The following is a 27,658-nucleotide window of genomic DNA, read 5'->3' as shown; positions in this document are numbered from 1 at the left end:
GATGTCCTTGACATATCGACGGAACATGATGGAGGCATACTGTTGCTGATGACCAAAACTGCTTCATCTGTTTAGCTGAGAGTTGCTTCCCTGATGTGTGAGAAGCGACACCATTGGCTGCATGGCTCAAGCAGCCAATGTGGATGCTCACCCTCGTGTTAAACAGGTCAGCCCAAACAAAAAGCATGATGACTGATGCATGTGGCGCTCCGGTGTGAAGCCAGTCTTATATACCAGATCACCCAATCACCAAGCAGCACATGGAAAAGTACCGCCTCCTCAGCCAATCATCAATGCCTAAAACAGAGACCTGTTATTCCTGCTGACTTTAACATATCTGTGGCTAACATTGTTATTATTACTCTTAACGTTATTGAATTACAGAAAAAAGCTTTTTGCCCTTTTCTCATAGTGTTTGAGTGTAAAGCATATCAAACTTGCAAGTTTCAATCGAATGACATCTATTCATACACATTTATACCCAAAGACATTTTATAGAATGTTTGAATAAAAAATAAAAATCTTTTCTCACACCCATGGTAAATCATGAATGGCTGATCTGCTCGTGCTTAAATAACATGGCAGTGATATTGGTCTGTTTATTAACGGATTCATATTCTCTTACTTTCATGTCATTTTCCTTCCTGTTTTGGTAGCAGCTATGGTGCTTTTCAGCCTGCTGGAAATAGATCTCCTGAAACCGACTACATGAACACGCACTTATCCAGAGGCAGAAAACTCTCCAACTTAATAACCAGCATTGGAGAACCATTTGCTCTCCGTTGTTAGGGTTAGTTGGGTCAGATACCCTGGATGCATGAAGCTGCTTCATAGTGCGGGCCCCTGGTGTCGGTTCAGTGAAACGGGCCATGTTGTCGACAAAATAAAACCCATTTGTAAACATTTAACCGAGTGTCTTGTGAATAGAAATTTCTTCCAGCAGTTTGCATCCTGCAGCCTGATCATGTCTTCTTACTTTTTTTTCAGAACAGCCAAAAGTTGTTAAAGTAGAATTAAAACCAGCAACAACTTTTTTAATGATTAGAAATAAAATCCTATGTGTAATGGTTTGTGGAAAGACAGTTTGGCTGACCGTTGGTTTCTCTACAGGCACTTATTAATTTTGTCTGGCGATTTCTCCTTCAGACTCCCACTCTCAGACAAGTCACAGTAACCAGATGCACATTACAGCTCCCTGGTACGGAAAAAAGGCAAAAGCAGCAGCAGTACAGCCGTGCCACTGATGTCTTCTTTACGCTTGAACAGCCCAAACCTTCAGAGATTAGTAGCTGGCTAGTGAACAAAAGAATGGATTTTTTTTAAATTAAAGAATAACCCTCAAAAATTTTCTACTAAACCATTGTCCTCAGCACCATTTTAAATAATTAAAAAAATAACAAAAAAAACTCAGATACTCTATAAAAAGACCAATGCATATGCCCTCGTGTTGATCAGTTTCAATGGAACTCCACGAACTCCTCCAGAGTTTTGGGGATCTGGTTGCGGTAGGTGATTTGGTGCTGCCGGACAGCACGTGCTGCCAGGCACTTAAGGCTCATCTTCATCTGCGTCTTCAGCAGAATCTCTGACACACCGGTGGTGCTTTTGTCCAGCGGCGTCTTCTTCTGCTTGTTGGTCATGTCTGTGTGAGCACCGGCTTCTACCAGGTTGATGATAATGGCGTGCAACGTGAGGAAGTCGCTAATTGGTCTGTTATACTGAACAATAACGTGCAGTGGGGTGTTACCCTCACGGTCAACTGCATTAACCTGCGCACCACAATCCAAAAGCAGCTTGGTAACTTGAGCATTAGGAAAGCTGCAGACGTCGTTGGTATGGAAATCATCAACCGGTGTGCTGGAGCTGATGGCCAGGTGGAGCAATGAGGAGCCCTCCCGTGACCGAGGGTCCAACTGGATCAGTTTGTAAACATGCTTGTTGATACTAGCACGCTCAATATCATTACAGGTGGTTTTAGTGGAGATGCAGGCCAAGTAGAGAAAGGTGAAAACATTGGATTCAAAGTTGTCCAAGGCCTGTGGCAGCTCAGATTCAGCTGCTGCCTCAACTCGAGCCATGCTACACTGAATCTCCAAAACGCTGCAGCTCAACACTTGCTCAACGGCTGAGGCAGATACATGCTCCTTCAGGTGGACCATCTGAGAGAAGACCTGGGCAAAGCGCAGGAGATCTTTGTGCGTGTTTCGGTTTCCCTTCTGCCGGAGGCGAAGCGCATGAAGCCACAGTTTGATGCACTGTTCAAACTCCATGTTATCAGCATAGACAGCGCCACGGTAGATTATAGGATGCGACACGTCGATATTGTCTGAGCCTAGGATACGCTCGCGTATCATAAGCCCCTCCATATGCAGAGCATCTCGATCAACCCGGATGGCCTCCAGGCGCTGCAGTGTTTGACACTCACTGCGTCCTCCGTAGGCTTCGATGGGGGGCAGCAACGCCTTCCCGATGACGTTGTCAGGGTTACGGTGGCGCTCTATCATTGCCATGCGCAGGTAGTGGTATGTCTTCTGTATGTCATAGTTCTCCCTGTCATTAGCAAAAGACGCACCTAGGAGTTCCAGGGCCTCGATGCGGCTGCAGGGGTCACAGTCTGCATGAGCCAGCAGCAGCTCCACCACGTCAGCTTTACAGCTCTCTGCAGCCACTTTTAAGGGTGTCATGCCATGTCCATTTACCACCATGGCAGCCTGGCAGCGCATCAACTCTTTCACGATTTCTAGGTGACCTGCCTCAGATGCAAAGTGTAAGGCAGTTGCCCCACAATGGGCCTTGGCATCAGGGTCTGCCCCCTGCTCCAACAGGAAATTAACCACGTCCACATGGCCCTTGTAGGCAGCAATCATCAGGCAGGTGTTGTTGAACTTGTTGGTGATCCGGATGTCAGCACTGTGTTCCACCAAGTAGCGAACAATGTCCAGGCGCCCATCGAAGCAGGCGGCACGCAGGGGAGTAGAGTTGGTGATGGTTGTGTGGTTAACGTTAGCATGGTGACTGACCAGCAGACGCACCACCTCAAAGTGTCCTGCTCCAGATGCACACCACAGCGCCGTGGCCCCATCGATGACATAGCTGCAGGACACACAAGAGACAGGTCAAAATATTAAAACCATGTTTGCCAAAAGATGAGGGAGCATTGTTCAGAATAGCAACACTTGAGAAAAACAGGTTTGAACTCACAAGCTGACTTCTGAGAAGAAGAAGAAGAAGAATAAGAAGAAGAAGAAGACATACAGAGGCTTGCAAAAGTATTTTTTACATTTTTCCCATTTTGTTGCCTTACAATCTCGGTATTTTCAATAGATATGGGGTTTTTTAATCGTTCAATTTACACAATACGCTGACAACCTTTCTTGAAGATGCAAAATGTTTGTTACTGTAAAGAAAACAAAAAAATATCAGAAGAAAAAAGTCAAACTGAAACTGCAGAGCAATCCCTCCCTTATATTCCAAATTGCACATCCTCATCGGCCTCTCCCCATGTCTTAGTTTCTTACACAAGTGATTTGCAAGCAAAGAAGACAAAGATTACCACAAAGAGAGGGGAGAGGAGGTAACAGCCACAAACCAAACTGAGACATGGTCCCCTCGGAGCAGTGTGGGTTCATCCAACGCTTGTTTGGTTGCAGCATAAATCTGTATTTTTGTGTTTTTCAGATACACATTAAAATGATTTCCAATTCAATTAATGTGGGTTTAACACGTCCCGTATTTTCTTATTGATGCTGTGCTATTTTTTCTGGAGAATAAGTGATTTTTGAGAGCCTTTTCTGGGCTGGTATGGAAGCTGTGGTGGTGTACAGAAAACACCTGGAAAGAAAGCTCCAGCAATGGGAGACATGTGTGGTTAGGGATGAAAAACACCACAAGCTTCAAGGTGAAAGAGGATCAGACTGGTGGAAGCCTAGACAGAGCAGATGAGCTGATCTGTTTTAATAGGTTCAGCTCAGATCAACACTCAGCTGCCTCCAGGAACACAGACTTCACACCCTACCTATATCACCTCCATGGCGTCACCCTACACCTCAGCAGTGGATCTTAACACAGCCTCACCAACGTCTCTTCCCGCATCAGGACACACTGACTGGACTGAAACTGAGGCTACGGCTACACGAAAACGAAACGAGGTTTTTTTTTTAAAACGGGTACGAAAATTCTTGCGACCACACGGAAACGCGCTGCTGTAAAGACTCAGGTCCGGATGAAAACGGATGAAAACGATGAAACGATGCAGTACACACGCCACTGTGTCACGCCACGCTGTGAGACAATAGAGAAGTGTTAAAATTGGCTCACAGCGTCAACGTTTGACTGACGCAAAAACGTTTTAGCTGTAACAATGGAAACGAAACGAGGCCGTTTTCAAACTTTCCCACTCTGGAACCCGTTCTCAAAAACTATCGTTTTGGGGTAGTGGGAACGCCGGCTCCGTGTGGCCGCGACAGCCAAACGATAAGAAAAAGTATCGTTTACAGTGAAAAACGTTTTCGTGTAGCCGCAGCCTAAACCTCTGCCTTCCCCTTCAGCCTCTTTAGGTCCAGCAGCAGGGTAAAGAAGCAGCTGGCAAAACTAAACCAGAGCAAGGCTGTAGTTCCAGATAGTGTCAGCCCAAGGGTTCTGAACAGCTATGTGGGAAGGCACTCTGCCTGGTCTGACTACAGACCAGTTTCCCTAGCATCCCATGTCATGAAAGTCCTGGGGAGACTGCTCACTTCAAAACCTTTCAGGACCCGTTACATTTTGCTTATGCCTCCACAGCCACCTGGATTACCGACTACCTGACAAAGACACCACAGTTTGTATGTCTGAGAAGGTGGTCCGCAGCACCGGAACACCACAGAGGACTGTACTCGCACACTTCACTCTTTACACCTCTTTAATTACAACTCAGAGTCCTGTTATCTCCAGAAATACTCCGACTCTGCAGTTGTTGGGTGTACCAGTGATGGACAAGAGGCTGAGTACAGGGAACTGGTCGATCACTTTGTGGTCTGATGTGGAAACAATCACCTCATCTTAAACCCAAATTAAACTAAAGAGATAATTGTGGATTATAAGAGGACAAAGAGTAAGCCAAACACTGTCTCCATCCTAGGAGAAGAGGTGGAGGTGGATGAGGAACACAGATACGTGGGGGTTCACCGGGACAGCAGACTGGACTGGAAATGCAACAATGAGGCTGTCTACAAGAAGGGCCATAACAGACTGTACTTCTTAAGGAAGCTATGGTCCTTCAATTCCTGCCCCAAGATGTTACATATCTTCAACAAGTCTGTTGGAGAGAGTCCAATCTGCTTTGCAGCCACCAGCATCAGAGGCAGAGACTCCAAGAAACCGAACAAACCAATAAAGAAGGCTGGCTCTGTGCTGGGGACCGCTCTGGAGCCCCAGGAGCTGATTATTACAACTAAAATGCTGCACATGTTGGTGAACATAAAGAACGATACTGACCATCTGCTTAGAACATTGTGTTGAAACAACAGTGGAATCAGTTGAGGCTTCTTCAGCTCCAATGCAAAAAAGAAAGATATAGGAGATGTTTCCTGCCAGCGGTAATAATCGTTGATAATAAAAGCTTGTAATGATTGCACGAAAAAAAAAGGAAAAAAAAAAAAAACAAACAAACAAAAAAAAAAGGACAGGAACAATACAATTTCCCTTTGGGATAAATATCGGATTTTTCATTTAATTTCTTTTGGTTACGTTAAAGTAATGAAGCACCCTTCAAAAGCTTTTGCACATTTGTGATGAGACTGGGAAGTAGAGACTCAGCCATCAGTATCCTCCTCTCCCAGCTTGGGTTTGGGAGAAGGACACTCAGGATGTGGGTGAAAGAAAAATCTGATTTTTTAAATGCGTAAACATACAAATGCATTTTCTATAAGTTAACTGCGAGGTAATGTTGACAGGGAGCAAAAGGACGAGTGTGGAATAGGGAAAAGCTATTTACAAGTGCCATGCATAAGATGGCTGAGTAAGAAGTCTGGCCAACACCCTCTGCATTAAAAGCTGGCATAAGTAAGCACTTTGATTTCTATGAAGTTGAAATAAAAGATTTTTCATTCAAAACAAACGTGAGAAACCACAACACACATTTCAAGCCGAGGAAGGACAACAAAGAGCCAGTTAAAGTTGCTGCCAACACACGGTGCATCGAGCAAGCGACATCACAGCTTCCCCCAACTCGGAAAGGGGGAAGCAAATTACAAACTCTGATGCCACAGACTTTCATCCATATTCAGTCCTGGAAGCATGGAGCCAAGATACAGAGTCCCGCTGCAAAGATGTTTTATTGACACAGTTGATCCTCACACTAAAGATTGAGACCAAAGCGAAGTCATTCAATCATATTGGAAAACAGATAGGACACGTGATGCATGTCACATTGCCACAGAATCTTACATTACTGTTTTTTTTGTTTTGTTTTTTTAAATATATAGATTTTCCTATTCAAAATTATTCTCATTTGATGAAACCAACATTGATTCATAAAATCCTCTAAATACATTTTTTAAGTTTCCCATGACTAGTCGTGCGACATTGAGCAGCAACATTCATGTAGGTGTCTGGAAGAACTTTGTACCGTCTGAGAGAGACACTGTTACACCTGAGGGCAGAAAGGTGGCAGCATTTTGGATATAGAAAGTATGCCAACCAAGAGGCGATAGCACAAAGCTACATTTCTAATAATGTACCCGTCCATTTTTTTTTTCAAATGAATTTAGACTTAGACTCAACTTTATTTAGTGAAAACCTCTTATATAGCCAAGTCAAATTAGTACCGAAACTGAATCATTTGAATCAAGTAGGGAATAAAATCAGAAATCGAACTGAATCACAATCTTCAGAGTTGGAACTGAATCAATTCAGGAAATCAGTTTCTAGATTTATAGATTCAAACTTGATGATTGGTATATAGGTTTTCACGTGCACCAAAATAGAGCAATGGATGTGTTAAATTCCTCACTCTACATGCCAGGAGGATGTTGATTGGATTCTGTTATTCGACTAAGAATATGATTGTTTCTGTACTATTTTACTGCTGCTTGTAGTCTGCACCTCATCACACTTTCCTGCTGGTTCTTCTTCAGTGTTGGAAAATATGTTGCCAAATGTGAACTTCCAGTGAACATGCCTAAATATTTCTATTTGTTTTAATAATAACATATTTTGAAGTACATCAAGAATTGTTACAAATACTTTGAAAGCACCAAGCAGACACACTGGGAAAGAGAAAAGTCCTGTACAGAAAAAAAAAGAAGCATCAATCGTAGTTGCAGTCCTCTGAATCCTAATGGTAATCCATTGAATTGTGAAGCACCTGGAGATTCCCATCTGTAGCAGACACCCACTCTACCAATGCAATTAGTTTAAAATTTGTATTTTTGACAAAAGTCATGGTAAGGACTGACTCAGGTGACCTTGACCGTTCCTTTTACTTATGGCCTGTTGTAGGTCCTTCCATCATTCTGCCTTCTTTGCTCTCCGTCTATTTGATGCTGCCATTCTGGTGTCCAAGATGCATTGCTGGAAAAATTCCAGCAACCAGCACTGTGGCAACCAAATTGTTTTTATAAGGTTTCTTATTAATATTATTACTTTTGTAATGAGAAAGGTACTTACAGATCTGGTAGAGACTAAACTCGGGTGTCTGTCTGTCTGCAGGTGGGGCTATTCATCATGTGTTGGCCTCTAACTAATCACACAATCACAATTCTTATATCCCCAAATCTATCAACTTAAGCCACACGTATTGCAAGTAAAATATTTTTTGCTACATTGCAGTATATGCTAATTCTCTAAGCTATGGATGTTTAAATGCTTTTTGGATTATTTTATAGTAAGAAAATTAATCAAACATTTTGATTGGCAAGAAACTTTTTTTTTAAAGTTCGATTTGGAATGAAACCACGACTCTCAGAAAAGCCACAACTCTTAGTCAAATAATACCAAAGGCATTTATAATCAGTGGACTGGTGAGATAAAGGCAACGCAACTTGTGTATATCCAGTCTTCACTTTCAACAACAACACTGTAGTAAAGACGAATAAAGCTCCTACCCGTCGAACCGAACCGTGCCCGTCTGTTCGGTGTCCACCCTGTAGTGGTCCAGCAGCAGCCGCACCACCTTGTCGTGTCCGTTCCGCGCTGCGATGATCAGGGGGGTCGACCTTTGACCGGCCAGCTGGGTCACGTGGCACAGCAGGAACTGGGTCTCTGCCTCGGAGTGGTTGAGCAACAATGCGGCCAGGGTCAGAACGCGACCCTCGCTGGCTGCCTTGTAAACGTAGCCGGCCAGAGACTCCATCTGAGCCCTTCAGGCAGCCAATATCTCCTCTGTCTTCGCAACAGACACCGCCAATGTCCACTCCACAAAAGGAAGCGGTCTCCCATTAAAATGTAGACAGAAACCCTAATGATCACATGGAAAGTGTCATTTCTTCCCCACAGAGAAACGTTATGGACTTAAGCTACGAAAGCTTTACAGGCTAAATGCTCAATACTATACACCCAGGTTCGAGATTGTTTACTCTAGGTAACGAGTGCCAGAGCTAGCTAGCCAGCTAGCTGGTTTGCTAAAGTTATGAAGCTGGTTAATAGACAATCTGTTTAAGGTCAAGATTGAATCAGTTTAAAATGATACCTTGTTGCTCACTGAAACAGTTCATAATGTTGGGTTTCTTTCAGAAGACTAAAAAGAAGTATCAAATACTTAAAAAACGAAAACAAGAACTTTCACCTTTTACCGTAAGTAATTTACCGGAAGTTGCCGTTCATCTAAAAAAAAAACCTCCGACGTGATCTTTCTCTACTTTCTCTAGCAGATATGGGTTTTTCTTCTTCTTCTTCTTCCTCGTCCTTCTGGGCTTCTTCTTCTACTACTTCTTCTTCTAGGTTTTTTTTTTTTTGCCGGTTGGTAAACCAACTTAACGACGCATTACTGCCACCAACTGGACTGTAGTGTGAAACGGAAAAAACGATATTCTTTTGAATGAACCGTTTGAATTCGAAATTGAAATATGTCAGAGTTGATTGACTCGTTTTATCTAAAAGACCCAATAACGAAAAAATCTGCTTTGCCTTCCTATCTGACTAAAGAATTCCTTTCTGTAATATATTTCCTACAGTCAAGTGGAATATCATGTTCCACAGTTTCAGGCTGATTACAGTGTACACATTTATCAGTTGGATGCTTGCCTATTCTATGTAATTGTTAGGAAAATTAATAAGAAGGCTATGGCTTAGACCTAGATGACCTATTGTCAAATCAGTGATAATCTTTCCAGCCTTCTCACCTTCCTCCCAGCAACAACATGCCTCTGGATGTCACACATCTGATGTTGCCCTCCAGTTTCAGTCATATCCCAGTATTCCAGCCATGCTGTGTATTCTTATGTCCCAATGGATGTCTTAGCTTTCGCTTTGCTTAATGGAGCCTGAAATTCAACTGTTTTATCTCATATGTTTAGCTAACCTCTCAAGCAGCTCATTCACTTCCACGGCCAATCGGTTTACTCAATAACGATTATAAAATTCTAGCCTTAATTCTTGGCAAAATGCTCAAAGCAACCTTGCACTCATTTATTGATGAAACACAAACAGGCTTCATGACAAATTAACATATAGCAAATAATAACAGACTTGTCCTGGATATTTTCATATTTCCAGCATATCTCTGTCTCTAATGCTTTGCTGATTAGTTTTACTGAACTGAATGAATAATCCTCCTTTTCACATCAATCAGAAGCCTTCTCCATAACAAAAAAACACGACCTCTACACTTTTCTCTATCAATTTCACGCTTTAGACATGAACAGCATCGAAGTTATTACTGCCTTCTTAATACCACTTTGAAATTTTCGATAAAACTTTTCATTTATGATTCTTTTCCTATCATTTTCCATCTGTCAGATGTTAAAACAGGTTTTTAAATTCCCTGGATTAGTGCACTCTTTCCCTGACTTATGTATTGGGATAGTTGTGTTCATTTTCCCCTTTCCCAAACTTTATTGCATAGTTCCAGTAAAACAATCTTGTTTCATTTATCTTTGTAATAATTCCTCGTGTCCTGATCTGTGGTTTTTGTGTTCTGTTGTTCCTGTCTTTTGAGGGTTTTTTTCGTGTTTTTTGCAGTTTAATAATTTGCTCTTTTGGTTCAATGTTCTCAGTTTGCTGTTGTTCCATGTTTTCAGTCCTGTGTTCTGATTCTGGTCATTATTCTATAGTTTCCTGAGTTGCCTCCTGTTCTGCTCTTTAGCTCCACTGCCACACCACTCACCAAGTCAATTATTCACAGCTGCAGTCACTTCCTCATTAATATTTCACTTGGTTTTTCTAAGGCATTGCCATATCCTTGCTGGTACAACCCCACGGTCTACTGTATTCTGACTGCTCCTAATTTTTTTCTTGCCAGATTATTATTATTTTTTTTCTCAGTTAGTTTTATATGGTACTCTGGCTCGGCTGCACTTTCTGTTTTAATTTAAAAATAAACCAGTTTGAGTTCTGTTTCAACCTCTGGTCTTCTCCTGTGTCTGCATTTGGCTCCTCACAACATTACGCTTCACCAACTGCGACACCTTGCACCATAGTCATTTCTGCCTCTCCTTAAAAGTCATAGGAACATTTTGCATTTGTAATTGCAATCTCTTATATTTAATAAGCTTTTGAAAACTAATCTTTTCATGGTTTCAAAAGCTTTATTTTTAGATTTGATTGCATTTTAACATTCTTTTGACCACCATGGCACAAGTTTATTTTTCTACCTAAATTGCTTCACGAACAAAAAAATCAAGTTGTAAATTTCTAAAGTAATATCCACTTCTTGCATTTTATTATCACTTTTCCAAACATTTTCCCAGTTAGTACTGCTAAGAACCCCTCTATCTAAAAAAAACAGCACACTCACAAAAATACCTCAAAATACTCTGAAAAAACTAAAAAGATGTATATCATATTATAACATATATTATTATGTTATATTGATATATATGCTATATTATGTTTTATAATATATTAACAGGTATATTATGTAAACAGATATATTGCATATATCATGGGGTAGTAGAGATGGTGATGCTGTAGTGTCGCGAGATTCTGTGAGACTGTCGGCAGAATCAAACATGTCGTGCTTCTAATCTAGCAAACAATTCGCCAGCTTTACCTTTTGAATATATTTATTTTCAGAAAAAAAAGTGCCTTATCTTGAGCACACTGGAGTACAGCAAAGAAAATCTGGAGAGCCCAAAGGGTAACATTAAATGTAATGTAATGTAATTAATGTAATGGAGGACGAGATGGAACGAGTGGGTCAGGAGGCATGTTTCAGTTACCCACTTCCCTCGAAATCTTTGTGGTCTGTAGAAGAACTTAACAGAGGACAACAAAGAAGGATGAGGAAAAAAAGAACAACTTTTTATTCCAGGTTCCAATTGAATCCTTTTATTAAAGCACATTTATTAAAGTACATAAACTTCTTCATGATGACACCAAAAACAGCATCTAAAGAATCCTCAGGGAGAAAATGAATCTCTGCTTTAAAGTAGGCGCTCAAGAATTTAATGAATAACATCCTCAGACATTTTTAGTTCATACATATGCACATGAATATTGTACAGCTGAAAACAGTTTTGTATTTAAGGCATGTGGAGGCTCCTTGTTCAGTCATCTGGTTCAATCACACACTGCTCGACGATCTCTCTCAGGTTAGGGTTTTCCATGGCGGCCGCCACTCGTTCCTTATCATTGATCTGCTTATTAACTGCAGGTACAAACAACAGTGAGTCAATGAATAGACAGCACAAACAAAGCAGTGTTGCCAAAAAATCTTTTTGTTTTTTTTTGAGCACAGGTTTCCTTGTTTTTGTGCTGAAATGTTTTTCTACAGCTCTCCCTTATAACTGCCCTCACGCTTAGAAAATCCGTGCAAGGGCAAACATGCTCTGCTCCAGCTCAAATCTGAGTCAAACATCCTGGGCTCCTTTCACTCAGGCTTTCTCTGTACACAAACCTCTCCCATTAGATTTTTGCTGCTTGCTCTTGGATTGCTGTGAAACAACCCTGTAAAGATTCCCCCAGCCAACAGAGGACCAGACATGTCATTGTCCAAAGAAGAAGTGGTGAACTCGTTTACAGTCCACTTCCAATTATTTCCAGTTAATTAGTCTCAATTTCTCCTGCGCAGGGCTACTTGTTACACATTCAACGCTTCTTTTTTATCACTTTTAGAGTTGATACACCAATGTCCATTTTCATTTTTCCTATGCTACATGTATAGCACCAAAGAAAAGTGACATCCTGTTTCAATGAGAGGACGACATTATATCTGGCCTTATCGACATATAGCTTGGGATGGGAACCGAGGAACTGTTGAACTGATCCTGAATTTAATAATCCCAAACTTGGCAATTCTTTTTGGAGCATAAAAAAATCTAAACAGTTATTAGTTGACCAGTACCAGTAAATAATACTTAGCCTCTTGGCCATTGCTGATGCACCACAATTGCAGAGTCATCTCAGTATTTCTGGAGATGATAAGACTCTGCAGGACTTTCACGATGTAGTTTGTTATAGCAGCGGCTCTGTGGTCGAGAGGTACTGGAACAAGGCAGGATGTCTTCCACAGCATTGGAACTTTCTTCTGACTCAGGCAAAGATGGAAGAAGTGCTATAGAATCCCATGTGGGATAGTGTGGGGGGAGATGTTGGTAAGACTATAGCCCTTTTTCCATCAGATTCTGTAGCGAATTAAAAGTTATATCGCATTACTTTGTTGCGATATAAGATGCGTTCGGTTGGTTTTCCATCAAACAGGACGATTCTAGCGAAATAAAATGACATCACCGGAACGTGCTGATGCGCATTATTCTGACTCGACCAGATGATTTTCCATTACAAAAGTGGCGAATTGTAGCGAATTAGAATGCTCGGTAGCGGGAATTTAATTGCTCGCGCTGTTATTGTCAGCCTCCTGTTATAACAGTTGCTATAACTTTCAAGGCTACGTACCTTTTCACCACCGGCTTTCGTTTTATTTATTAGGCTAGTTACTTATTTAGAGTTATGGACCGTAGGATAAACATGCTGCTAGTGCTGCTATGTCAGCTTATAGCCGTCAGAAATTTAAGAAGGAGGATCCTTCATCCGCAGGATCCGCAGCATAATTAATTCTCGCCTCGCTCTCATCGATGAGAGCGAGGCGAGAATTAATTATGCTGCTTCAGGACCTCCCGAATTGTGTTTAAAAAAAGCAGAGTCTCTGCTCTCGACCAGTTGTTTCTTTTATCATCGGACATTGTTGTTACTAGTTGTTGCTGCTGTTTTGATACCGACAGGATAGGTGAAATGGGGCGGCTGAGCGGCTCAACAACAACATTCGAATCCTCGCGCTTTACCAATACCATCTGCGCATGCGTGGCTAGTCTGAATCGCATTAACCTTTTCCATCACTTCTGTAGCGATAGAACTTAGCCCTGAACCACCTATTTCGAGCGAATTGATTTAATGCGACAAAACAGGCGTTCTAGCGATTTAACCGTTTTTCCATCACATGTATCGCACTAACTTCTGATGCGCATCAAATTAAAGCGAATCATGTCGTTGATGGAAAAAGGGCTTGTGTTAAGGCCAAGGACCTCAATCAAGTTTCTTATTCTGGTGGTTCTATCTGGAGTTTTTTTTCCCCCTTTTCATTAGTTTTTACATGATGATACAATTTTATCCAGCCTCACTGTGTACGAGATACAACAAGATAGAGGAGAAAGGATTAATGAAAAAAAATTAGAATTTGATTTCAACATCCCAGATGCATTTTCATCAGTATGTGACCCCTCTTGATTGCATATGTGAATTCAGCAGGTCTATTAATCCCATTCTACCATTAAATTCTAGCGGAATAAGGTGTCACGGTGAGTAAAAAGTTCATTAATAATTTTATAGTGGGAAATTTTCTGAGATTATTTTGATTGGCCAATGCTAAGGAATTCGAATTAGTGCAATGAGACTGAGTGGGAACCCAGGCAGAACTTTGACCTGGACCACACCACTCTTTTATTGGACGAGACGGACCTCTGTGCTTCTGTTCTCAGCTACGAGTTGGTGATTAATCTAGTCCTGGATCCTCACGGGATAGCTCATCGACCTTGGGCTGTGGCCACCCAAGACAAAGAAAAAAGACCATTTTCACATAAGATAGTAAACGCATATTAAATGCACGTTTAACTGAAAAAGGCCACACTGGAAAGGCTGATTCAAGGAAAGATACGAGGAAGTTATGTATACTGTAGACTGTGATGACAGAGATAAAAACAAGCAAACACAGACAGGGCAAAACAAACGAAGACAAGATGGCAAGTTATGGTATGAGTCCAGTATGGTGGTAGGGTCAGGATGCCAAGGCTGCAAGACCAAGAGACATTTCGAGTCAATCGTCTTTGTCCAGCTGGCAGCTGAGACGCCCTGTGGAGTCCGTGCCTTGGTATTCTCAGGTGACAGACACCGTTCTCCTCTGTAAGAGTCGAGATAGAATATTAATATCTGAATTAAGTATTCGCTGGTGGCTTTTGGTTCACAAATGTGTGAAACATAATTCAGACAACACCAGGTGGTTGTAGCTCAAGAGAGAGAATAGTGGTCTGCCAGTTGGAAGGTCGGGCGTTTGAATTCCTGGTTTCTCCAGATGACATGTTCAACTGTCCTTTGGCAACACACTGAACCCCACGTTGGGTCAGATGTGTTCATTGGTGTGTCAATGTGTGGCATAAGGAAACTAGACTAGAAAGGCGCTGTAGAAGCACGCTCTATTTAGCACTTACCAGACTGAAAGGACTTGAAACAAAACTCCCAATAACGACTGAATCATTTCCGTTTGCATTTTTTTTGTGTACAGTATATAATTAAAAAAATAATGACCAATAATTGGACAACCTGCATGGATAAAGATATACACAAATGAAAATAAGATGAAAACATGACTAATTAAATCAACAAACTTATTGTCTTTATCACTGTGATGACTAGATGCTTCAATAAAGCTGAGACTCACAGTGGTTCTATATTAAAGTATTTGCAAAGATAAAGATAAATGACTAATGACATATTTACACCAACATCCACTACTGCTCACACACAAAAAAAACAATATACAGTATTTGTATTGCCAGGACTATGTAACCCAAGCCAAATTAGTGTCCAGTTCTGGCTATTTTATCTGGTCTTAGGATAGCAATGAAATAGAGGTAGCACTGAGATGTTTTGTTTTTATTGTGGTAGAGAAAATAGACTGCAGGAGGTCTGAAGTCATGCACCACCACGATCTAGCAGTTAAAGTGGCATACACCCACCTACTGTTGCTAGTGAGGAAAAGACATGTCTGACGACCAACAATGGATTTACAGGACACTGTGAGACCTAAAGATTGGAAATCATTTACCGTGACAGATTACCACTCACCATCAGGGTGAATAGGCTACGTGGATGCCAACACAGCAAGCACAACCAACAACAACACTCAAAATAAAGACACAGACATTGAGGATTTTTTTGAACCACAACTTAGACAGAACTTGGTGATGTCAAAGGTAATTACAACGCTCTCTGTCTTATTTATTAATAAAAACTTACAAATGTAAGGTGTGGTTCAGAGTGAAGGCTTTAGAGTTGTGGTAAAAGATACCAACTTGAAAGTATTTCCCTTACAACTGTGGGCCAGACATGTATCCAAATAAAACTCCAAGTAACAGATATACTTGATTCCCATGTTTTTTATTGGATATCTTGTTAGTTATTATTTGCAGCATATATAGAAAATACCTTGTTCTCATTTGCAAAAGAAATGTAATACAGTGAACCTTGTTTATCGCGGGGGTTACGTTCCAAAAAGAACCCGTGATAGGCGAAATCCGTGAAGTAGTAACCTTTATTTTTTTTACAATTATTATACAATGAAATACTCCATAATACATTGAAACCAAAGAACAAAACCTTTTTACAGGCCCAAGCATTTGTTTAACAAATAAAAGTACGGTATAAACGTTTTTTGTTTTTTTTTACAAATAACTACTGTACTGTGAAATAATCATTTTAAAGTAGAACTGCGGTATTTTCAACATTAAGCCTCTTTTCTGAGTCGTCTGCAATGTTTTAGAACCCCCCTCACCGCTTTTTTGATGTTTACTGCTGTCTCCGGTATTTGCCTAATTTTGATTCATCTCAACCTGCTTCAGAACGGCTAGTCATGCGCATGTCTAGAAAGGTCCGTAAAAGCACAATAAACGTCCGTTTTCAAAATCATCAACTCACCGGAGTGGTTACTGGTGTGCACTGGTAATCCATATCAAATTTTGTGGCGAAAAGTTGCTTCTGTCGTGTTTTATTTGGCAGCTCGTTCATGCTCGCACTATTTTCTTAGCGGTGGCGGAGTAATATCAACGAACATCCAGTACAAAATGTCAAATAAAACACGACAGAAGCGTGGGTTCACTGTATTCATGTTAAATAAATATTAGGAACTGCTTAAAGGTAGGGTAGGAGATCCTGGATTTTGAGTCCAGCGAAGCTGCATTTTGAAAATACACAGGTAAAAAGTCCCAACCCTTTTCTTCACTTTCCCCCCGAAGCCACGCCTCTAGAGTACATGAACGCGCACGAAGGTGCACGAGCGCTGTTCTGACAGCAAGCATCGATCGTTGCCGTATTTAGTATATGATAACTATACGTTTAATAATGCTAGGTGCTAGCCAAGCTGGCTCTAGTTTAGCTTCCTGCCAAGCTTCTGGACGCGTAATTCGTTCACGGAGCAGGGTATGCGCACAGGGGGGAGGGAGGGGGAGGGAGGAGCAGGTTGCAGTTTGATAGACGGCATCAGTATCCAATCATCGTTAACGGTCCGTTCAGTATGATTGGATACTGTTTTTCCTAGATTGTACGTTCTAGAGGCCACTAAAACTTTTCATATTTGTGTGTCAAAACTTTTAATTATTTGGTTGCAATGGGGGTGTGAAGAGTATTTCAAGCAATATGTAAAAAAATGCTCCAGAAAAAGATCCCCTACCCTGCCTTTAAGACTGCATCGAAATCAAACTAAAGTTCACTTCAGTTTAAAAATGAATCGTATTGTCCTTTAAGATATACACTCCCATAGTAAGAATTGTAGGGATGATTGAATATTAGTCTATCTTTCATAATTTATATAGAATAATAAAAGTGGTCAATTTAATAAAAAATAAGTGTATTGAAGTCACACATGACATAAACCTGCATGTTTTCTTTAATATTTCCACCCAACACAAACACAAACCCTCATTTGTGTGTGAATGTTTACTTTTAGTAATCATCATAAATTGGAATAATTTATGAAACACACACGGGATTTCTTTAGTTTATCTTTAACACATTATTCAATTCAATTCAATTCAATTCAATTAATTTTTATTTATATAGCGCCAAATACAACAAATGTCAAGGCACTTAGATAATAAAGTCCAACTCAAGCCAATTGGAATTCAATTAATTGTAATCATAATTATTCATAAAATAATCCAATTCGTTCATATAGAGCCAATTCAAAAACAATTTCCTAGCTAAGGAAACCAACAGATTGCACTGAAACTATGCATGGGACCCTGACCTGGGATGTTTTTAATCATCATTTGTCTCATCTTGTATACTTCTACTGTGTGTTTGTCATTTTTCATAAATGCTCACATGCAGATAACAGAGGAAACAGAATTATGCACAAACGGAAGTTTTACTTGGATTTCTTTCTGTGGGTTGTCTATGAGAGCTAATGATTTTCTGAGCCAAGTTAAAAGTAACTGACACTGGAGGACTCAAAGCGGTGAGCATTTTGTTGTTTAACGCGATATCTACAATTCTATTGGCTGGGGTCATTTTAACAGATTTGTTTCACAACATTCTGAGAAGGAACACAATTCAAAAAGCTATTTTTGCATGCAAACATTAAAATGCCTGAGTTCAAAGAAAGGGCAGGATTGTACAGTTAAACAGTGAATATGAATGTAAAAAAAAACTGTTTTGAGGTGGAGCAGAGCATAACTGAATGCAGGCAGAGATTCTCAGAGTAGGAGGGCAGAGTTTTGAGCCCTCCTATCCTCTACTCATTACCTGTATTAATTGCGCCTGTTTGAACTTGTTACTGGTATAAAAGACACCTGTCCACACATGCAATCAGACTCCAACTTCTCCAACATGGGCAAGACCAAAGAGCTGTCTGAGGACACCAGGGACAAAATTATAGACCTGCACCAGGCTGGGGTGGGCTACAGAACAGTAGCCAAGCAATTAAGCAAGTTAATCTCCCTCGGACTGGCGCTCCATGCAAGATCTCCCCTCGTGGAGTAAGAATGATCATGAGAAAGGGGAGGGATCAGCCCAGAACTACACGGGAGGACCTGGTCAATGACCTGAAGAGAGCTAGAACCACAGCCTCAAAGGTTACCATGGTAACACTACGCCGTCATGGATTCAAATCCTGCAGGGTGCGTAAGGTCCCCCTGCTCAAACCAGCACAGGTCCAGGCCCGTCTCATGTTTGCCTATGACCATCTGGATGATCCAGAGGAGGCATGGGAGAAGGTCATGTGGTCAGATGAGAGCAAAACACCTTTTGGTATAAACTCCACTCGCCGTGTTTGGAGGAAGAAGAAGGATGAGTACAATCCCAAGAACACCATCCCAACCGTGAAGCATGGGGGTGGAAACATCATGTTTTGGGGGTGCTTTTCTGCAAAGGGGACAGGACGACTGCACCGTACTGAGGGGAAGATGGATGGGGCCATGTATCACGAGATTTTGGGCAACAACCTGCTTCCCTCAGCAAGAGCATTGAAGATGGGTCGTGGCTGGCTCTTCCAGCAGAACAATGACCCGAAACACACAGCCAGGGCAACTGAGGAGTGGATCTGTAAGAAGCATTTCACGGTCCTGGAGTGGCCTAGCCAGTCTCCAGACCTGAACCCAATAGAACCCCAGCGACAGCCCTGAAACCTGAAAGATCTGGAGAAGATCTGTATGGAGGAGTGGGCCAAAGTCCCTGCTGCAGTGTGTTCAAACCTGGTCAAGAACTACAGGAAACGCCTGACCTCTGTAACTGTGAACAAAGGTTTCTAACTAAATATTAAGTTCTATTTTTCTATTGTATAAAATACTTATTTTCTGCAATAAAATGCAAATTAATTATTCAATAAATGTCAGTGTGATAAATTCAATGTGATTTTTCTGGATTTTTTTTTTTTTAGATTCTGTCTCTCACAGTTGAGGTGTACCTACACTTTTCTGTAAATGGGAAAACTTACAAAATCGGCGATGTATCAAATACTCGTTTTCCCCACTGTACATAGTTAAACTTTACCAACACTAAAATAATTTGTGACATAATGCAGACATTTTACATGGAACATAATTATCTCAGTGAGCGGTTGCTTAACCAAAAAGAAAAAACTTACTATCTTCTTCAGTAGAATGTGTTCCCTCTGAAATGTAAATTTCCAACTGAAAAGAGATAGAGAAAGGCTGTAAGTTTCTGGTATTCAATAACTATTTTTCAAAGAAATTCAATTGCAATCAAAGGGATTCGAAATGTCCCCTTGAAGTACACGGTAAGAAGGTGTATCAGAATTAGAAAGACTTGCACACACATGTGACATAAAACCCATGTATCACACACACAAATGTAGCTGAAGGAACAAGATTTGTGTGCTGGGATCCTTGAGTGTCATGTAAGCATTCTGATACTCACCTTATGTTTAAATGGCAAACATCGCTGCAGCTTCACTTGTAAGCACAGGCCTGCAGACACAAAACATCATCAGGCACAAATTGATCAGCTGCTGCTGCTGCAAAGACTAAACAGAAAACTGTGGCAAAAACATGGTCATAAACATAAAGAATTCAAAAAATTATTTTTATGTATACTACCGTTCAAAAGTTTTGGGTCACCCAGACAATTTTGTGTTTTCCATTAAAACTCACTCTTATTTATCAAATGAGTTGGAAAATGATTAGAAAATATAGCCAAGACATTGATAAGGTTAGAAATAATGATTTTTTTTTTTTTTTTTTAAATACTCATTTTGTTCTTCAAAAACTTTGCTTTCGTCAAAGAGTTCTCCATTTGCAGCAATTACAGCATAACAGACCTTTGTCATTCTAGCAGTAAATTTGTTAAGGTAATTTGTAGAATTTTCACGCCACGCTTCCTGAAGCACCTCCCACGAGTTGGATTGGCTCGATGGTATGGTTCTTGCGTACCATACGGTCAAGCTGCTCCAACATCAGCTCAATGGGGTTGAGATCTGGTGACTGTGCTGGCCACTCCATTACAGACAGCATACTAGCTACCTGCTTCTGCCCTGAATAGTTCTCACATGAAAGTTCTCTTTCTCTCAAAAGAAGGCCAGTTTTATAGCTTCTCACACCAGCAAAACAGTTTTCAGCTGTGCTCACATAATTGCACAAGGGTTTTCTAATCATCCGTTAGTCTTCTAAGGCGATTAGCAAACACAATGTACCATACCAGAGAACTGGAGTGATAGTTGCTGGAAATGGACCTCTATACTCCTAAAAACCAAACATTTCCACCTACAACAGTCATTTAGCACATTAACAATGTATAGAGTGTATTTCTCATTAATTCAATGTTATCTTCATTGAAAAAAACCCCAGTGCTTTTCTTTGAAAAATAAGGACATTTCTCAGTGACCCCGAACTTTTGAACAGTAGTGTACATATATATGCCATTGTGTGTATTTCTGTGATTTATACTCATTTATATATCTTAAACTTTTTGGAGAGATGCATCTGCAGTGGTTTGAAGCTGCGCTGCTTAAGAGGATTATCAAGCCAATGCAAGTCGTCTACAAACAGGAGCAGCTAACGGAGCTATCCAAATGTCAACAAAAGCCTGAAAAAAATCTTATTTGAAGAGGAAACAATGTGGATGTCAGGCAGGAACAAGACCATGGAACAGATGGAGGAAAAACAGGCCAGGTCTTCCCTCGATACTGATGGGGAATGTAAGATCACCAGCTTAGACGAGCTTGGAACGCTCAGGAGGACACAAAAAGAATATTGAGAATGCAGTATTATGGGTTTCACTGAGAGATGGCTGCAGGAGCATATACCGGACTCTAACACCTCTCTATCTGGCTTCAAGAAGATAGGAGCCAACAGAGAGGGGTCACAGTGCTGGTTTACAACAGATGGTGTCATCCTGGACACTTCACTGGGGAGGATAGGATTTGTATCTGTACAATTTAAGTGCTAGCTGTGAGTTTATGTCCATATCATCTACCAAGTGAGTTCACCTGTGTTGTTCTGGTAGTGGTCAATATATTACCTGCGGCAGCTGCAGATGTAGCCAGGCTACAAACACAACATACAGATGCATCCATGGTGACTTCTGGATATCTCAACCAGGTCTCCCTCTCAGCTATACTTTCAACCCAACAGTTTGTCAACTGCTTTGCCAGAAAAAATATATCTTGTCAATTATAAAAGATCCATACTGCTCCTCTGTTTGTCCTCCATTAGGACAATAAGACCATAATCTAGTTCAGCTCACCTCCAACTACACACCCATTGTTCAGTGGCAACCTGTCAACGTATGGAAATAGCCCCAGGAGGCTTGCAGGGATGCTTCTTCCATACACTGAAATGCACTCTGCATTTGATGGAGATATCAATGCCATGAATGAATGTGTGACAGATTACATTAACTTCTCTGTGTCGAGCATTATACCCACAAAGACCAAGGTGCTTTTTTTTTTTAATAACTTACATTTTTATTGAGTTTTCACACATATATATATATATATATATATATATTAGTGGTGGGCCGTTATCGGCGTTAACGTGCTGCGATAATTTGAGAGTCTTATCGGGCGATATAAAAAATATCGCCGTTAATCTATTCTCTCAAAGTTGGGTTGGGAACTAGGTCAAAATAGGTAGCCTAAGCAAACAGTGATGACTTTTACCTCGATATTTTAGCTCGGGTGTGGGCTGATGTACTTTGTCTGCCGTTAGGTGTGATTAAAACAGAAGAACGCCACTTTGCAGAAGCCTGTGCTAGGCAGTTTATGGAGGTCGCTAATCTGTGGGGGATAGTTGACAAAATCTGCTCTATAGGAACAGACAGCGCTCCTAATATGGTGGCCGCAGGGAGGATACTGCGCGTGTGGCGCAACAGAGACGCACTGCACACAACGCTATCTCAACAGCAGCACCACCTGGCCCTCCCAACAAGTGCTGAATATGAGTTGGCGAAGCTAGAGAAACTGCTGGAGCCATGCATGTGAATAAGCTGGTCTGCCTGCTGCGTGTACACCAAGAGCGACCTCGCTGGAGAAGCTTCGCTTGAGAATTTGCTTTGGTAGCTTTGGTAGCTCGTGACGTCACATTTAGAATGTTAAATTCTTAAAGTCCCCGCGGCTGTGCAGCACCCCCGCGGAAAAGAACATGAGGAAAGTGAGGGCAGGGACACGAATAAACGTGTTGTTATTAACAATTTGTTATACAAGATATACATCACGTTACAAATGATGTAAAACTACATTAGGTACACCTGAGAAGAGCAGGAATAGCAGAGGCAGCTGTGAAAAAGAAACTAAATTCGAAATAAAATTCGAAATAAAATCCGAAATAAATCCGAAATAAAACTTAATTGCAGTGAGAAAGGTATGCTTGGGGTTACTACACTATTGTATTGAAGCACTCGACACGGCAATTGCAACAGTCTCAGGATTAAACGACTATTGTTTGGATAGGAACTAAAGTTTACACGTCTGTTTCCGCGAACCCCGCGGATTGTCGGACCCCTGAATGAGCCATTTTAATCTAGATTAATTTCAAGATTTCAGTGAGATTAATCTAGATTAAAAAAATTAATCTATGCCCACCACTAATATATATATATATATATATATATATAGGCAAAAACAATACATCAAACAAGGTACAAGTTAGAGTAATAATAATAACACTAACAAACTGTCTGGAGATACTACTATTCAGTCCACTGTTCCATTTAGCATTCGTTCAGTTGGTGTCATGTCTCATATAAATGTTCCATTTTTCACAGTTTTTTACAAATACGTTCTCATTCACATTCCAGAAGATGTGTGCATGCTCTGCCTCCATGCTCCCACATAATCTCCAGCAGTCTTGTTGTATAGCGCGAGTAGCCTAGATTTTTATCTTTGGTGTTATAAAACATGGAGTTAGGTTTTTCCAGCAGAGCTCTCTCCATATTAATAAATTTGTTGATGTACATTGAGTCTCACACGTGTGGTACCACTCCTCCTCTTGCATTTGGACTTTTAGTTCTGCTTCCCATTTTGCTTTTATATAGTGTTGACTCCTTCCTGGTCTCACCCAAAGCTCGATAGAAAGCGGAGATGGGCCGAGACCCCTTCTGTTTGTATGAATCGATAATAACACCAATCACTTTATTTATAGTTTCTTTTGACCTTATCTCCTTTGTGAAATAATCTCTCAGCTGCAAGTATCTATAGAAGTCTTTGTTTTCAAGGCTATACTTTGTCTTTAGATTTTGGAAACTTAGAAATTGTCCACCTTCTGATACTGTACATGATACTGTCACACCTTTTTGTGCCCATTTTTTGAATGCTGGATCATATGTCCCTGGCTCAAACTTTAAATCATACGCGAACCACCTCAGAGTGCATATATCCCTCTTAAGTTTATATTTTCTTACTACAGTGCTCCATATTTCAAATGTAAATGCTACTATTGGGTTCATAGTATGTCTCAAAGCACTTATCAAATGTTTATCCCCCACAAATATCTGAGTTTGAAATATTCTGTAGGGTTAGGTAAAGCCATTTCCCCCCTTGCTTTTAGGTAGTTGAAGTGTCGTAAATTTTAATCTTGGTTTTTTACTATTCCAAATTAATCTAGCAATCATCTTGTCCCAGGCTATACATTTGTTTTGGAGAATATTAATTGGAAGAGCTTGAAATAAATATAACAATTTGGGTAAAATATTCATTTTGACTGTCTGTATTCTAGCGCTGAAGTCTAACGGTAGGGTAGACCACCTTTCAATATCTTTTTGGATGTTTTTATTCAATCTCACTTTAATTGTGTAAACGTGTCGGGAAGAGTTTTACTCAGAGTTACACCAAGATGCTTAATTGTTTTAGAGTTCCATTTAAAATGATATGCATCTCTTATATGTCGGGATGGAGAATAATTTAATGAGAGAATTTGTGTTTTTGATATATTCACTTTATACCCTGAATAGTATTCATACTTTTCCAGAAGAGACTTTAGGTGTGGGAAACATATCTGGCTGTTCAAGAAAAATAATGACATCTGCGAAAAGGCCAATGACATGTTCAGACCCCCCTACAGTACACACTTAAAGTAACACCCTTTCGTCAAACTTAATGAGTTAATTGGATGTGACAGGTGAACTCTAGTTGACCCCTGGTCACGAGGTGAACTCTAGTGACCCCCGGTCATGTGGTGTGGGGAGGGGCTATAGGGGGGAGGGGGAGGAGGGGTTAGGGGGAGTGGTGTTAGGGGAGGAGTTTAGGTGGGGAGTGGTTAAGGGATGGATCTAAATATTTATTGAGTGTAAAATGAAAGATTGTTTAATGACGAAATAGGGAAAGTTTAAGTTTTAGGAGCAAAGCAGACAACAGTTTTGAAGTATCCTATGTGTCGGGACTAGGAGTGACGAAAAAATAGCTGTTTGGCGGCTTTGCAGATCCCTGTAGGGGTGAAAATAGTATAAAGTAATTAGGTAAGTCTAAAGTCTGCCTTCTTTCACCTTCGTAATATTGTTAAAATCAGGAACATCCTGTCTCAGAGTGATGCAGAAAAACTAATTCATGCATTTGTTACTTCAAGATTGGACTACTGTAATTCTTTATTATTGGGCTGTCCCACATATTCTCTGAAAAGCCTTCAGTTGATCCAAAATGCTGCAGCCAGAGTTTTGATGAGAACTAACAGGAGAGATCATATTTCTCCAGTTTTAGCTTCTCTTCATTGGCTCCCTGTTAAATTCAGAATAGAATTTAAGATTCTTCTCCTTACATATAAAGCTCTTAATGACCGAGCTCCATCATATCTTAAAGATCTCATTGTAAGATATTTTCCTAACAGATCACTTCGTTCCCAAACTGCAGGTTTACTTGAGGTTCCCAGAGTTTCTAAAAGTAGAATGGGAGGCAGAGCCTTCAGTTATCAGGCCCCTCTATTGTGGAATAAGCTGCCAGTAAATGTCCGGGAAGCAGACACCCTTTCCACTTTTAAGACCAGGCTTAAAACTTTCCTTTCTGATAAAGCTTATAGTTAGGGATGGCTCAGGTGATCCTGAAACATCCCATAGTTAAGCTGCTATAGGCCTAGACTGCTGGGGGGCCTCATCTGTCACACCTTTCCTCACTTTACTCTCTTTATGTATATGTGATATTATTATGGTCATTAACTCGTGTTTCCCTGTTCCAACAGATATCCTTTGAATGGTGTTACAGTGCCGCCGTCGCGGTGGCCCCCTGCCCCCCTCCCCCTCCCCCTTTCTGTCTTCTCAAACCCCAGCTGGTGGAGGCGGATGGCCACCCTTCCTGGTTCTGGTTCTGCCAGAGGTTTCTTCCTGTTAAAAGGGAGTCGTTTCTCTCCACAGTCGCCTCAGGCACGCTCAGGCCGGGAGATTGGACCGAAAAACAAAAAGTTTTCAGTGCAATCTGTTGGTTTTCTTAGCTAGGAAATTGTTTTTGAATTGGCTCTATATGAACGAATTGGATTATTTTATGAATTATGATTATTATTAATTAATTGAATTCCAATTGGCTTGAATTGGACTTACTATCTAAGTGCCTTGAGATGACATTTGTTGTATTTGGCGCTATATAAATAAAAATTAATTGAATTGAATTAAATATTTATTGAGTGTATAAATGAAAGAGTGTTTAATGACGGAATAGGGGGAAAGTTTAAGTTTTAGGAGCAAAGCTGACAGCAATTTGAAGTATCCTATGAGTCGGGACTAGGGTTGTGGAAAAATAGCTGTTTGGCAGCTTTGCAGACCCTCACCCTGCAGGGGGAAAATATAATAAAGTAATTAGGTCATGTATAACCCGTGACTTTGAGAACCAATGAGATGATAGAAGGATGGATGGGTTTAAGAACAATAGTTGATTGGCAACGTCGCTGATCCTCACCCCTGTAGGGCAAAAATAATACAAGTTGGTTATTTTCAGAATAGAAAGAAAAAAAAAATGCACCACTCTCCTCTAATCAACTAACTGGGGTCGATTCATATAGGGAGGCTGTGAACAGGGTTTCAAGTCATGAGAATGCTCCATTTGTTCACTCCACAAGAGGCCTCAATGAAGACTCTGTGCTAAGGTGTAGCCTGCATCATCTCTATTAAAACGGAACCGCCAGGGGCTGTAGTCAATATTGAGTAATAATAAGAACTGTCAATGTTTCAGGTTATAATGAAGTAGATTTATAGATCATAACTAACTAGAGGGGAGTGTAAGGCTCTATAAATAAAAAAAAAGGGTGCTTCACTTAGTACGAGGATCCCCCGAGAGAAGGTTTGAACCATGGACTCTGGTACGCTGAACCTTCATTTAAATCATACACGTTGAAAATAGAGTAGGGTGAGAAAATACGTTGTTTTTTCTAGGAAATGTGACAAGAGCTCAAATCCACAGACCTCCGACCAGCGACTATGATGACATATTCGATTTGATCAGCAGTAAGTACCCAATTTTTATAGATTAATCTTTTATGAACATATATGTATGTATATATGTATGTATATTTTTACTCAGTCATATTTCTAACTCACCTTTTAGAACCGACAGCTGACGAGTTAGAAGATTTCTTTTTAACGCAATCGGATTACGGTAAGCTTAATAACCTTTAACTTGTGAAATAATTAATTGAACCATCAACTGTCATGGTTTCTTACAGACTTGATAACAGCCACCGAACAGCGGTCAACCGTGCGAAATGGATCCGTGTTCACTGGAAACCTGAATTCTATTGAACCGGACAATGACAGTCAGCATTCCTTGAAGGCCGGAGACGTTTAACTACCGTTCTTAAAGGGATAGTTCGCCTCTTTTGACATGAAGCTGTATGACATCCCATATAGCAATATCATTTATGAACATTGACTTACCCCCCGCTGCGTCCTGTGAGCCGAATCCCAGCTGAGTTTTGCGTTCCACGAAGGTAGTCCGGCTAGTTGGCTGGGGTCAAAAAAATAAAGCGTTTTGCTTCTCAAAAAAATATCCGTTCAAAAGAGTAATACATTTGCATCACAAAATGTTGTCCAGGAAAAAGTCAGACCTCACTTCGCTTGGCGCTATTTTTGCCTCCCTTGATATCAATGCGTCCAATGTAAAACAGTGCAGACCGAAGAGCAAACCGAGCACTCCCTAGCCACCTAGCGATAGCTGCACCTGTTACGGTGTTTACTGCTCGGAAGCAGGGGACTGCTGGGTCTGCTCTTCGGTCTGCACAGTTTTACATTGGACGCATTGATATCAAGGGAGGCAAAAATAGCGCCAAGCGAAGCGAGGTCTGACTTTTTCCAGGACAACATTTTGTGATGCAAATGTATTACTCTTTTG

General features: G+C 40.7%; 2 protein-coding genes across 5 annotated transcripts in view; both read right to left on the bottom strand.

Annotated features, from left to right (window-relative positions):
* Nucleotides 1-1,013: 1,013 nt before the first annotated feature.
* On the bottom strand, nt 1,014-9,039 carry fem1b (fem-1 homolog b). Of its 4 annotated transcripts, none has more exons than XM_075469216.1 (3): nt 8,666-9,039; nt 8,082-8,434; nt 1,014-3,093 (listed from the first exon to the last, which is right to left on the bottom strand). In XM_075469216.1, the coding sequence occupies exons 2-3, from the start codon at nt 8,327-8,329 to the stop codon at nt 1,458-1,460; spliced, it is 1,884 nt and encodes a 627-aa protein (XP_075325331.1). In that variant the 5' UTR covers nt 8,330-8,434; nt 8,666-9,039; the 3' UTR covers nt 1,014-1,457. The 4 variants fall into 4 exon arrangements, with proteins under 4 accessions (XP_075325331.1, XP_075325332.1, XP_075325333.1 ...); XM_075469217.1 differs by having other exon boundaries at nt 8,762-9,039; XM_075469218.1 differs by having other exon boundaries at nt 8,783-9,039.
* Nucleotides 9,040-11,410: 2,371 nt separating this feature from the next.
* ciao2a (cytosolic iron-sulfur assembly component 2A) overlaps nt 11,411-27,658 on the bottom strand; it is a 42,188-nt gene continuing 25,940 nt past the window's right edge. Inside the window, exons 3-5 of the mRNA XM_075469219.1 lie at nt 19,777-19,826; nt 19,484-19,529; nt 11,411-11,782 (exon numbers count right to left, since the gene is read on the bottom strand). Coding sequence (XP_075325334.1) covers nt 11,682-11,782; nt 19,484-19,529; nt 19,777-19,826 — 197 coding nt within the window. The 3' untranslated portion in view covers nt 11,411-11,681. The remainder of the gene's footprint in view (nt 11,783-19,483; nt 19,530-19,776; nt 19,827-27,658) is intronic.

The sequence above is a fragment of the Odontesthes bonariensis genome, chromosome 7 (genome assembly GCF_027942865.1).
Source record: "Odontesthes bonariensis isolate fOdoBon6 chromosome 7, fOdoBon6.hap1, whole genome shotgun sequence".
In the NCBI taxonomy this organism is placed as follows: Eukaryota; Metazoa; Chordata; class Actinopteri; order Atheriniformes; family Atherinopsidae; genus Odontesthes; species Odontesthes bonariensis.
This window is presented reverse-complemented; position numbering and strand designations above follow the sequence as displayed.

Coding starts and splice junctions, on each gene's coding strand:
- fem1b (XM_075469215.1), bottom strand. CDS start 8,329: ATGGAGTCTCTGGCCGGCTACGTTTACAAGGCAGCCAGCGAGGGTCGC. Junction 3,094..8,081: donor GGCACGGTTCGGTTCGACGG/GTAGGAGCTTTA, acceptor TGTGTCCTGCAG/CTATGTCATCGATGGGGCCA.